Source organism: Anolis carolinensis, chromosome 1 (genome assembly GCF_035594765.1).
Source record: "Anolis carolinensis isolate JA03-04 chromosome 1, rAnoCar3.1.pri, whole genome shotgun sequence".
Classification (NCBI taxonomy): domain Eukaryota; kingdom Metazoa; phylum Chordata; class Lepidosauria; order Squamata; family Dactyloidae; genus Anolis; species Anolis carolinensis.
In genome coordinates, this window is record NC_085841.1 from 280899292 (window position 1) to 280913154 (window position 13863).

The 13863-nt window shown below is 38.7% G+C and overlaps 1 protein-coding gene across 3 annotated transcripts in view; it reads right to left on the reverse strand.

The window, feature by feature from the left end:
• The window catches only part of elp4 (elongator acetyltransferase complex subunit 4), a 250688-nt gene that overhangs the window by 147419 nt on the left and 89406 nt on the right, over window positions 1–13863 (reverse strand). For all 3 annotated transcript variants that reach the window (XR_505895.3, XM_003214707.4, XM_062980074.1), the window contains exons 6-7: window positions 11094–11178; window positions 5924–6112 (exon numbers count right to left, since the gene is read on the reverse strand). Coding sequence is in view for 2 of the 3 variants with exons in the window: in XM_003214707.4 (XP_003214755.1) it covers window positions 5924–6112; window positions 11094–11178 (274 nt within the window). In the remaining variant the exon portion in view is untranslated. The remainder of the gene's footprint in view (window positions 1–5923; window positions 6113–11093; window positions 11179–13863) is intronic.

Sequence of the window (13863 nt, forward strand, 5' to 3'; positions counted from 1 at the left end):
CCTTAAATAGTATTCACTCATTTTAAAGTCAGAACATTGTTACTTTAGTTCTATAGAGTTTCTTAATCTCTAAAAATAAAGACTGTATATATGTGCCTTCACATTGCCTGTCCACTTTTGGTGATCCCATGAATTTCATAAGAGTTATCTTAGTGAGAAATACTCAAGTTGGTTTGTGAATTCCGTCCTCCGAAATATTGCTTACAACACCTGGTATTTGTTGGCAGTCACCCATCAAGGTACAAACCAGGGCTACTTCCACATAGTCCAAGTTCTGACATATCTGATGCCTTTAAGGTATTTATAATAATAATAACTTCATTTTTATACCCCGCCCCATCTCCCCGAAGGGACTCGGGGTGGCTCACATGGGGCCATGCCCAATACAACAATAAAAAAACCCAGTCGCAAAGCCATGACACAATTAACCCGATAAAAACATCAACATCAATAAAAACAATCATTAAAAAGCATAAATCATGCAATATTAAAATCAGGGGACTAAATTCATAGATCCCGAGCAAAGTGCGGTGTAATAATGGTAAAAACATCAGGAATGGGGCAATTATAGAATGGGCAGACAGGTCAATCTAACAACGATTAAATGTCAAAGGCCTTTTGGAAGAGCCAGGTTTTTAAGCTCTTCCGGAATGAGAGGAGGGTAGGGGCCTGCCTGATCTCCCTGGGGAGCGAATTCCAAAGCCGGGGGGCCACGACGGAGAAGGCCCTCTCTCTCGTCCCCACCAACCGAGACTGCGAGGGTGGTGGGAGCGAGAGAAGGGCCTCCCCCGACGAGCGAAGAGAAGGTGCGGGTTCATAGGGGGAGATGCGGTCTCTAAGGTAGGTGGGTCCCAAACCATTTAGGGCTTTGTAGGTAATAACCTGCACCTTGAATTGGGCCCGGAAAGTAAATTTAGGCAAACTGAAGAGAAAAAGTTAACACAAAGAAATTAACAGATATATAAAGCCTGTCCTATCTGATAATCACACATCAAGAGGTAAATTCTGAAGCATTCAAGTTTATTCGAAATAGACTTTAGATACAGTAATGCATATCATGAACACAAAAGTCTATAGATGTGAATAGGTCTGTTTCTGGGGCTTTTGGTTCTACTGAAAAACACAATGTAACATGCACTTGCTTCAGTGAATTCAAAGTAGCAGTTATTAATAATTCACCTTCTACATTTTTAAACATCAAATGAAATAATGAAAACACCACACCAAACACTGCCTCACTAGGTCCTTGAGGAATCCAAGAAAGCTTATTAATACCGACTTTTCATTAAACAATTTCCCATGATATTTGCTGACCAATAACTCCATTCCATTATGAAACAGCTTCACTCTACAATAAATTAGGCAAATTATCAACATCACCACTGTATTTCCTTGCTTTCAAAAGTGCTTAACTTGTGAAATTACATATTATAGGGTGTTCTGTAATAAATTTATTTCCAAACAGTATTTGCTGTTACACATTTTAAAAAAAGAATATAGCTGGGTCTATAGTTTGCCATCCATACACAGCTGGAATTTCCTCCCTACCCCACAACTTTGTGCTTTGATGTCTTAGGTATTTCTTAGGTGGAGAAAAGTAACCTTTCCAAGTTCTGGATGCACCAGGGAGAGGAAGAAAATTAGAGAAGCAATTGTAAAGAAGGAAGGACTCATTAGAGGGTTTAATCCGGTTTTGGTCACTTCTCATTGCTGATTCCTGGGCCACATGATATATCTGCTCTAATGATCCCTAACTTTCAGGAGATGCTTTTTTGGTATTTTCCCACAAGCAGCTTCCATTTGGACAACCTCCAGATCTAAGCCTATCAATTTACTATTAAAAGGCACAATAGACAAAAAAAAGTTAAAAAGTAAAGAGTGCAACAAAATAGGTCTCTTACAAAAGCCCACTGCTATGATTTGTTGATTTCTCTGTCAACATAGACCAGAAATGATGAATTGAGAACATGGGACTGGAAAACTGTCAGCTGAAACTTGATCCGTTTCTGTTGGCCAGATACCGGTAGCGCCATGTCAGTTTTTGTGTGCCTCCTGAAAATGGGTGCGTAGCCAGATGTCCATTTTCAGACTGTAGCTGGATCTTGCCATAATATGGCTAGATCCAGCCCATAGGCAGCAATGGCAGGCTTTCCAGGCCCACCTTCCTGTCACAGCCGGGCCCGGGCTGTGGCGCAGGAGGGAGAGCAAGCCAGCTGCAATTAACTGCAATGAATCACTCTGACCAGGAGGTCATGAGTTCGAGGCCCGCTCGGAGCCTATGTTTGTCTTGTATTTGTTCTATGTTAAAAGGCATTGAATGTTTGCCTATATGTGTAATGTGATCCGCCCTGAGTCCCCTTCGGGGTGAGAAGGGCGGAATATAAATGCTGTAAATAAATAAATTTTTAGGGCTATTAGGATGAAAATGACCACACTTAGAGGACACATTTACCACTGTTAGCCCACCAAGTTTCATAATGTTTGGGCCATCCCCTGATTTTTAGGAATTTCTTTTATTTTTAGGGCACAGAGAGAAATATAAACAGAGAGAACTTGTTTGCAAAGGAATGAAATTATAAGTATGTAGATAACTAGGTAGTTTTCTGAGAATGAGGATTTTCTTTGTTTTTGCTGGAATTATTATTATTATTATTATTATTATTATTATTATTTTATTATGACACAGCAAACAAGATAGATATGCTGGATTTCGTATCACAAAATCACAAGTCGAACACTTCCCAAGTGTTTAGGACTGTGTGATGTATTTTCGGATGATGCATGCAGATCCCAGCAGGGTGGCCTTTTGCAGTTGGCAGATTGTAATTTTGTCAATGCCTATTGTTTCCAAATGCCGGCTGAGATCTTTCGGCACAGCACCCAGTGTGCCGATCACCACCGGGACCACCTGCACTGGTTGTTGTTGTTGTTGTTGTTGTTGTTGTTGTTGTTGTTATTATTATTATTATTATTATTATTATTATTATTATATTTTAGATGTATTTTCTGAAGGAGAGGAGGGAAGACAATGTATTCTGGCAAAGTTTCTCCACAGATTGAAGCCCAACTAAATGTACTATTGACTAGTGGTAATAGTCAGCCAATACTTATTATAATATTTTTACTAGAAAATTCAGAAGGCAGAAACGAGCAGCACAGAGAGATATATAAAGAGAAAACTATTTTGCAAAGGAATGTGGTAGGTAACTAGGCAGTTGTTTTCTGAGAGTGATGATTTTCTTTTTGTTTCAATAATAATCATAATCTTTTAAAAGTATTTTCTGAAGTAGAGGAGATGAGAAAAAAAAGAAGCTAAAGGGTGACTCGAGGCTCTCAAAGGCTAATTATTTCTAAAGGAAAGCACACCACAAGAGCAAAAAGAAAGAGATGCTCTTTCTTTCTCCCAAGCCCCCAAACACATGCACACACCCCACCTACCTGTCCCAGTTAGTCCCACTAAATAAAAAATCAAGAAAATAAAGAAAAATAAAAAAGATTCAACAGTGAGGCCAAGAAGCCAAGCCAAGAAGCTGCAAGGCAAGTAGATTAAAGCATGAGTACGCAACTGAGAGCAATGGAGGCGGTCGCCCCATTAAATAGACACAGCTTGCGTAAGACACATCATGGTCTTCTTCTACTCCAATTGGCCCAACAAGCAGGGCTCACAGGGAACCCAGTGCGAGGGGGAGCACGTAGCGGAAGCCTCTTTGTGTGCCGGGTGCTCCCGAAAAGGGGAGAAGAAACAGTGATCGGCTGCTACATGGTTCTACTATGGACAGGAAGCCATGCCAGCTGGGCTCTTTCCGTTACAGCCATCCAACCAAGCTGAAGAAGCCAGATTGGCCAAAGGAAAATGGCTAAAATGGATCCGCGCACAAGCCAATTGTGTAGCACTCAGTTTGTATGGAAAAATGCATTATATGTATCTTTGGTTGTTTTAGCTCCTGTTTGACAGTGTGTAGCTTGAAATATTCTCTTTTTAAAACATTTTTAAAAATCTGTATTGTGAGGGGTTTTCCTAAAAGTTGAGGGCATGTTATGTTTAATTTTGTTTTAATGTTTGCATATTTGTATATTTTAAATTATGTCGTAATACTTTTAATGTAAGCTGCTTTGAGTTTCCTTGAGGAGAGATAAAATGGGGTATAAATAAACATAATAATAATAATAATAATAATAATAATAATCCCATGATGTTTATAGAACTGCATTAAAAGACATAAAGAACAACCATTCTGTCTATTTTACATGAAGTGGAAAAGTGAAAACATGTTTGTCTTTTAAACAAAGGCCCTTTTCCTTCCATTTTTTTAATCCACTCACAAATCCCAACAACAGAGTTGTGAGTAGTGAGAATGTGAGCAGCTGCTGTTCTTCGAACTCAAAAGTCTGCCCTGTACTTGAGAGGGAGAGACCACATGTTCGGCTGTCCTCTCATCTTGCCATCCTTGCCAATTAACTATTAACGTGGAGGGCTGGACACATGCTCTGGGGGCTCTTTAACAGGCTTCGTGGAGACTTGAACAACTACACAGCAGGGTTCTGGGAACAGAGTAATGTAGGATACAGGGAAACCTCAGCCGCTTTGCTCCTCTTAATGAGAGTTTGCTCTGCAGTTTAAGCAGCCTGTTAAGTTATTGCTCAACCGAGTCATTGCTGAACAGGGAGAGAATGCTTGATATCTGATCATTTCTGGAAATGGTTATGTTTCCGCAACCGGGGCAAATATTATATTAAATAAATAAACACAACCAAGGGGTTCCACTAGTAAAATAGAACATTACTATTTAGAAATTCTCAAGCTTAAAATACGTGTACACTTCAATATATCCATCAATACCAATACTGAAATTCAAAATGTGAAATTATAAAGTAAAAACTAGAAGTTTGAATTAGCTGACTCTAGCCTATAGTTTTAGTCTTAATAACCTTGTGTTGCCCAGCTTTTCTATGATCAAAGCCTCAAGTATAGTGGGCCTTCTGGCTTTGGTTCCAGGACCCCTTGTTTTTAACAAAATTCATGGAAGTTCAAGTCTCATTACACACAAAGGTATAATAAAATAGTGTCTCTTATATAAAATGGCAAAAGTTTGCTTTCTGGGTTTTTTAAAAAATTAATGGTTAATGGTTAATACAAAATCTGTGGATACAGAGGGCTAACTGTTCGCACAGGCCTCACAAGGGGCCATTGCAGGGAATGTCTGCGCAGCTTACTTTCCACTCTTCCACTGTCTTCACGTAAAATGCAAATTACATATAACCACAGCATGAGCAATATGCACGATGCAGAAATAGGGGCTGGTCAGAATTAAGGGGACATGTGTGTACTTTTAATTCCTTAACATGTTCCCTCACATTGCACCCATTTTTAGACATGGAATAAGAACCTATTAACTTTCTGTGATTACCCTGCCTGTTTTTAACTGAACTGGCACTTATAAATGCACACGTTGTTAGATCCCTGAAATGCATTACTGTGTTAGTGGAAGTAGATTAAATTTATATACTTCTTTAGTTACATGCGGCTTACAATAAATAAAAAATGTATATAGTGAACTTCAAAAGCAAATTTTGATGGAAAACTAAAATGGGAAGGACATGGTCATAGTTTTAATGCATATGTACCTGTTTTACACTGGTTTTGGTACACTTTTAGTAGAATTATAAAAATCTAGGAAAGTCCTACTGCAAAGATGGAATCCCAGTCACACTTACTTGGCTCCATTATATTATTAATTATCATTGTTTAATAGGAAATGTTGAAAGAAATCCAGTATTTCAGTAATGCAGAATCAGTTATGGGAAAAGAAACATCCACACAGCAACATCCAGTAGCACCGCTGTGGTGAATTCTGATAATTAACTATATTAACTATTTTTGTATACCCCCAGAAATTATTTATAGCAACTGAGCGACACCTACCTGGATGAGATGAGCTGGAACTGTGATCATGCAAGCAGACAAAGATGTTCTGAGGAGACCACGGAGAGCGTACAGAAATTTGGTGAGTCTATTAATACTTTGTGGATTTTCAGTACAACAAATATCATCACCCCACAGTACTGATCCAAGGCTCTGAATTCCAATTCTTAAAATGTTCCTTTCTTTTTTCTGTGGAATATATATTTAAAAAATAATTAATGTAAACTGGAAAAACAAATTTGATAGCAAAAATCAGTCATTTCAAAAACGTTTTCCAGGCTGTCTAGCACTTCTCAAAGTGCTACAGTTGAAGGATGTGTAAACCCTTTGAGTGTCTTCCCATTTTGTATGAGAGGCTATTTCAGTCTAACGGCAGGGCAGGGCCTTTCTTGGGCAATGAACAAGGGAGGAAGAAATGGTGACATGGTCATAGCAATGAGATAATCTTAGGGGTACAATTCTGAGGAGGCTATGTGGAATGGAATGTCTGTACAGATTATCTCTAATCTGAAATGCTTGGGATTGGAAATGTTTAGGATTTTTTTAGATTTTGGAATACAGTAGAGTCTGGATTATCCAACATAAACGGGCCGGCAGAACGTTGGATAAGCGAAAAAGTTAGATAATAAGGAAGGATTAAGGAAAAGCCTATTAAACATCAAATTACGTTATAATTTTACAAATTAAGCACAAAACATCATGTTTTACAACAAATCAACAGAAAAAGCAATTCAATACATGGTAACGTTATTTAGTAATTACTGTATTTATGAATTTAGCACCAAAACATCACAAAGTATTGAAAACATTAACTAAAAAAACATTGACTACCTAAAGGCAGACTGCGTTGGATAATACAGAACGTTAGATAAGTGAAGATTGGATAAGTGAGACTCTACTGTATTTGTATTTGCATACACATATTGCCATATCTTGGAGAGGGTATCCAAATCTACACATGAAATGCCTTTATGTGTCAAATACACCTTATATACACAGCCTGGAAGTAATCTTATGCACAACATTTGTAGTAATGTTGTGCATGAAACTACATTTGTGTACATTGAACCATGAAAAAGTGAAAATTCCACTTTCCCAACCACCCAAGGGGACAATTTTGGATTTTGAAATATTTTAGAATTCTGGATAAGGGATGCTCAATTTCTGTCTGTCATCTGGAGATGTCATGTGGAACAATTCCACATCACAGCTGAATGCATATCTGCTTAATTGTCAATACCTATCAAATAAATGGGAGTCCAGTACCATTAGCTACTTCCTTCCTTCACCAACACAACTGGTGCTTTGTGTCATGTAGGACTGGTATAACAGGATTGTCAGCTATACTCTTGAAGTCTTTTTGTATTAAAGTAATCAGATTTGTTCCAAGTAAAGCAGGCCCACTGAACCTACTGTTAAACTGAGTCAACACATAAGTAAATCCAATTGATTCAGTGGGTCTACTTTTGTGAGGAACTGCAACGGGATTTAGACTAATGTGTGTTTGTGTAGTCTTTTCAGTGATTGCACCCAGACATTGGAACTCCCTTATAGAAAGTATGATGTCTTTCCACTTGGTTGTCAAAATCTCCCTTTTCAGGAAGTTTTTTGGATGATATTGTTGTCCTCTTAATAAATTGTTTCAACTTACTATAACCTGCCTAAGGTCTAAATCCAATACAATGCACTGGTGTTGCACAAGGCATCTACTTCTCTTTCTTTCCCCTGTAGCCTTTGGAGCTTCCTGAAAACTGGCTTCAGAGGACTTCACAGGTCCCCAGATCTGTCTTTATGGCACATAAGGACTGCAGTGGGAAAGAAACACTAACCTTTATCATATCTGCTGGTTTTCACTATTTTGACAGTAGAAGTAAGGTCCAGATCTTAGAATCATAGAGTTGGAAGAGACCTCATGTGCCATCCAGTCCAACCCCCTGCCAAGAAGCAGGAAAATCACATTCAAAGCACACACCCCCCCCGACAGATGGCTATTCAGCCTCTGTTTAAAAGCCTCCAAAAAAAAGGAGCCTCCATCGCACTTCGGGACAGTGTGTTCCACTGCTGAACAGCTCTCACAGTGAGGTAGTTCTTCCTAACGTTCAGGTGGAATCTCCTTTCCTGTAGTTTGAAGCCATTGTTCCATGTCCTTGTCTCCAGGGCAGCAGAAAACAAGCTTGCTCCCTCCTCCCTATGACTTCCTTTACATATTTATACATGGCCTTCATCATGTCTCCTCTCAGCCTTCTCTTCTGCAGACTACATGCCCAATTCTTTAAGCCGCTCCTTACAGGGCTTCTTCTTCAGATCCTTGATCATTTTAGTCGCACTCCTCTGGATACATTCCAGCTTGTCAACATCCTCCTTAAATTGCGGTGCCCAAGAATTGGACACAGTGTGATTCCATATGTGGTCTGGCCAAGGCAGAATAGAGGGGTAGCATGACTTCTCTGGATCTAGACACTATACTTCTATTTATGCAGACTAAAATCCAATTGGCTTTTTTAGCTGCCGTATTACATTGTTGGCTCATGTTTAACTTGTTGTCCACGAGGACTCCAAGATCTTTTTCACACGTACTGCTGTTGAGCCAGGCATCCCTCATTCTGTACCTTGCCCAAGATAAAATATTTTTAATATATGGTTGTGCATTTGTGCATTTCTCTCTTAATTCTAGCATTCCAGTGTTCCATTCCTATTTCATAGTATAACTTAAATGTATTCCTCTTAAGTATAACAGAGAAAGGGTTTCAAATAAATTCATATTTTAAATTATTAAGAAAATTATAATAAGAAATCAACTCTTTTTTCCAATTGCTTTGAAAAAAACACAGAATGAATAATAATAATACACTTTATGAGCCATTCCTCATATTATACGAACAGCTTTATTCACTTCCTAGTATTTTTACTAGATAGATGGACTGATGTATGGTAGAAATTGAGATACATTGGGGAGAATTCTAGATACTATTTTTATCCCTCATCCAGTGTCTGGGGAAAAAAATAAACTTTTTTCCAATAACAGGTTATGTGCTGTCTGCTCCCAGGGTTTTAATGTCACTTTGGTGCTGCTGTTTCTGATATTCTATGATTCCCTACTTCCTATGGATCTGTCATCATGTTAGAGGAGCAGATCAACATCCTATTCTGGGGAACTGTTATGACATGCCTGTTGCTATGGTAACAAAAGCAGAGGTGTCTGTCAGGGACCAATTTACTTCTCCAGAAGGGCATTACGACTACTAAAAGGGAAATATGCTTGCCCTTAAAGCACAATAAAGACAGAAAACTAAATGACCAGGAGAGTTGTGCTTGGTTAACATGTAAAAAACAATGTTTGGGACAAATAGATATCATAATTAACTCCTAATAATCATTACGGCACTTGCTTAATGAAGCTAGAATACATTTCGCCCGTAATGACAGGAATAAAATATAATTCAATAATGCTCTAAACACCTTTCTCCTATATTTAGCTTATCTGGGGACTTCATCAGATGTTCTTATTACTGTATCACAACAGAAAACATTTATATCCTATTGTTATTGTTGTGCACCTTCAAACTGACTCTGACTTATAGGGATTCTATCATTGCATTCTCTTGGAAATATTTCTTCAGAGGTGGATTGTTATTGCCCTTCTCTATGGCTGAGAGAGTGAGGCTTGCTCAAGGTCACTCTGGGCTTCTGATCCCTAGTGTCTTCAATCAACACTAAAGTCACTATACTGTGGTGGCTTCACACTATCCTGGCTCTGTTAATAATAATAATAATTATTTATATTCCGCTCTATTTCCCCGAAGGGTCTCAGGGTGTCTTCCAACAAAAAATGGCAAACATTCAAATCTATAATACATTAAACAAAGATAGAATAAACAACTCCGCCTAATCCCAAAAGTAAATTCATAACTATAACAAAGTAACCAATAAATAAAATTAAATAATAACATTTCACCTCCTGTTAGGACATATTAAATATAAGTCCTATTAAAAAGATGACCTCCCATGTAGCATTCAATACTGATGAGAGGCTAAAAGTAAATCTGATTTCATAGAATCATAGAATCATAGAATAGTAGAGTTGGAAGAGACTTCATGGGCCATCTAGTCCAACCCCCCGCTAAGAAGCAGGAAATCGCATTCAAAGCACCCCCGACAGATGGCCATCCAGCCTCTGCTTAAAAGCTTCCAAAGAAGGAGCCTCCACCACAGTCTGGGGGAGAGAGTTACACTGCCGAACAGCCCTCACAGTCAGGAAGTTCTTCCTGATGTTCAGGTGGAATCTCCTTTCCTGTAGTTTGAAGCCATTGTTCCGTGTCCTAGTCTGCAGGGCAGCAGAAAATAAGCTTGCTCCCTCCTCCCTATGACTTCCCCTCACGTATTTGTACATGGCTATCATGTCTCCTCTCAGCCGTCTCTTCTGCAGGCTAAACATGCCCAGCTCTTTAAGCCTCTCTTCATAGGGCTTGTTCTCCAGACCCATAGGGCTTCATAGGGCTTGTTCTCCATGCATGTACCAGAATCTGCATATAATACAGATTCTGGTACATGCATGGAATCTGTATTATATGCATACAAACATGATCCTGGATTTTGACTTATGAATTAGAATTATATCCTTCTAATATGAAAATTAGAAGGAAATACAAAGGGCCTCTAGCTCTCCTTTGAATACAACTTTTCATGTGCATGAGAGACCTTATTGAGAGAAATTCTCTCACATGGTGCAATTCACATGAGAGAGAATGGCAAAACAGTATGTGAAACTTGTTTGTGCCCTTAATTCTTAAAGAAAAGACAGGAAAGAATCAACAGGGGTTTCTAGAGGGTTGTGCAGGTAAGGTGGGATATTACTGAAATAATAATTGGGAGGTTAAGGAGCACTGGGGGGCTGGTGGGAAGGTGCAGGGGCCATAAAACTGGGATTTAGGGGCTGTACTCTGCCCATCTCACAGCAACATATTTATTTTAATTGGAAATAACAAGGATTGAATCATCTGACTACAAAGCATGTTGCCCACAACTGAACACAGTAAAATATATTTTAATTATAGCTGATATTTTAGTCATCAGTATTTTAAAAGGACGTGTTCACTACTGAATCACCTCTGTTAAACATTGTAAAAACTTTATTTGTGTGCTAGGAAACAATGTTGATGTTGGTTTATACCTGGGGTCCAGAGCCATCATATCCTCGCTGGTAAATGACCTTCTGAATGGAATGAAGCAATCTGGTATAACCACAGGGCATTTCACTAAAGAATAGAGACAGAGTATCTTCTTTAATAAATATATTCTAACATCAACATTAAAATGTACAACTTTGCAAGTGAAAGAACGATAGTTTTTAAAAAAGCTGAATTAAATAATATCTTCAAACAACTTGGTCATATGTTTACAAATTATCAGTAGCACTGTTAATAAGTGATAAGTGTACATGTTTCAAATAAGGGCCCTCCGTAGCCAAATTCTGGCATCTTCTGTCATGTGTTATCAGCATTTTCAGTCCTCACCAAACCAGGGAGATGTGCCTCTTTGGATCAATGGCTCTCTCCAGGTTTCAGTATTAGCTTGATATGAACAAAGGAATTCACAGTCCAATCTGCACCAACCAGCCCTGATAAAGCTCTGACATCTGAGACAGCTCTGCAGTATGAATAACTCATAGACGTGGGAAGCTGCTAAACAAATATTCTGTATATTTCCACCTTTTTTGACTGCTCTGGAACCTGACCTGAGTCAATTTCTGGCACATTGATTCCCAATCTGCCTGCACTAGGTCTAGACTATGTTCTACAGTATGGATGGCACAATATATTATTTGGGACAGACTCATGGTAATCATGGAAGACAGGAAATCCTAAACTGCTCCCAAAGGAGTGCTTTCAGCACTTTTGAGATCACCAACACAATAAACTGGGCAGGGGATGGGGGTGGGGATCCAGACTACTGCCAGGACTAACTTAGCTAGCTCAGAAATGGAATTAAGCAACAGGATGGAGAGAGTACATCAACAGAGTCTCTATTTTGTCCCCACCATTCCTCTTTGAATACAGACACTGAAATCCAAAAGGCTGCGGATATCCTGCTATTGACTGCATTGAAGAGGCACATGTCTAGAATCCATACACTGCTGTTAGCCAGAAGCCAAGAATCAGTTATAATTGTAAGAAGCAGAAAGTATTGACTGTCAAACAGTCCAGAGTCAAAAAAGCCATAAATCATATTCAGGATTCCAGAAACACCAGTAGTTGAGTGATAAATCATGAATCTGTGAACTTCCTTAAATCATACTGTTAAGACTGACGTTGTCCTAAGCAAGGTAGCAAGGTTGTAACTTCCTTCTATAGGCAGTATATCCAGCCAATGAGGAGATCCAAGAAAGTATTTACGGAAAATGTTTCACAGCTGTGCTCCTCCTGACGTCTTGTTTGCCACCTCTTACTTTGCCTGCAGAGAATGCTCTGGACCAGATGCCTAAGCCTCCAGCTTTCTCTGGAACTGGGGTGGGGGGGTGGAGTGGGGTGAGAGAGCTAATTACATCTTCTTCGTCTGGTCTGAAGCTGATCTGACCTTCTGAACAAAAGGAGGACTTGACTGGCTTGCAGGCATCTGCTATGACTTCTCCATTAATAAGTCTAGTTCATCTTCCTATGTAGGGCTTCAAGGGTGGGTGGGGGGAGCATGGCAGTGGGATGTGGCATCTGGTGATGAAGATTGAATAAAAATTGATGCAACTCTGTCTTCTTGCCCCACAGGCCTTGCCTGGTGCTATGAAACTGCCAGCTCCATCCAGCTAGCTCTCTGTAACACAAATCAGGTCAGAATGCTCATCTAGGATCAAGTCCTAGATCATAGCTGTTTTTCCATTTAACAGCCTGACGTTAGGTAGAAGCATTTCCAAGGCTATCCATATTCCAAAGATTGTTGTAGTGTATTCATTACAACTTTTTATACTAGCTAGGGCAGGTGGGACCTGTAGATCAACATCTGCGGGGGGGGGGGGGGGGGGACATGATTACCACATCAGCCTTCATGGATGAACTCCAACATCATCTTGGAATGTTGTGTATTTATTACAAAGACATTACTGGAAAAACATAAAACTCAAGTGCAAATTCTCACATGGACAATCACACACACAAATTTTATAGTATATATATTATGTGTATATATGATGGAAAACTGTAGCCAGTCATATCTTTCAAGAATATGTACATGATAAAGTAAATGCAACTGTAAAGTGCTTTATGTGAGGAAGAAACATATCACCTTCTATAAAGTTAATGTTTTAATGAAATTTTAAAATAAAACTCACCAGGTTTCATACAATTAACTTTAACCAATTTTTTATTAACTCAGCTTTCAAACTAAACTGTTAAAAATTCCCCAGGCAACATGTAATTAACTATGAAAATACTACTTGGTTTTAGATAAAAATTATAATGTAGCAAAAGTTGGTAACTGCAGCAACACAAATATCTGCATGAGAAATCACACATTTGCTTAAATTACACTCTAGCCATAAAAGAGCTAACACAAGAAAAAGGCAACAAAATTTTGCATTTAAAAACCACCCCACGTCAGGTATAGGTTCATATTTGTCAAGATATTCACATGACGCTTGTATTTGTACTCTAGAAAGCATATTATATATATACAGTGGGGGGGTGGGAGTATCTAGTCAGATACCAATTGTACAAATTCTCCCACTTAAAAAGATGAGAGAGGCCTGTAGGTAGACCTCAACTATGAGAGACAACATGAGAAAACACATTCAGAAATTCACATTGTCTGATTTTTCATAAATTTATTTGCAAATTATGGTGGAAAATAAGTATTTGGTCAATAACAAATGTTCATCTCAATAATTTGTTATATATCCTTTATTGGCAATGACAAAAGTCAAATGTTTTCTGTAAGTCCTCACAAGGTTGGCA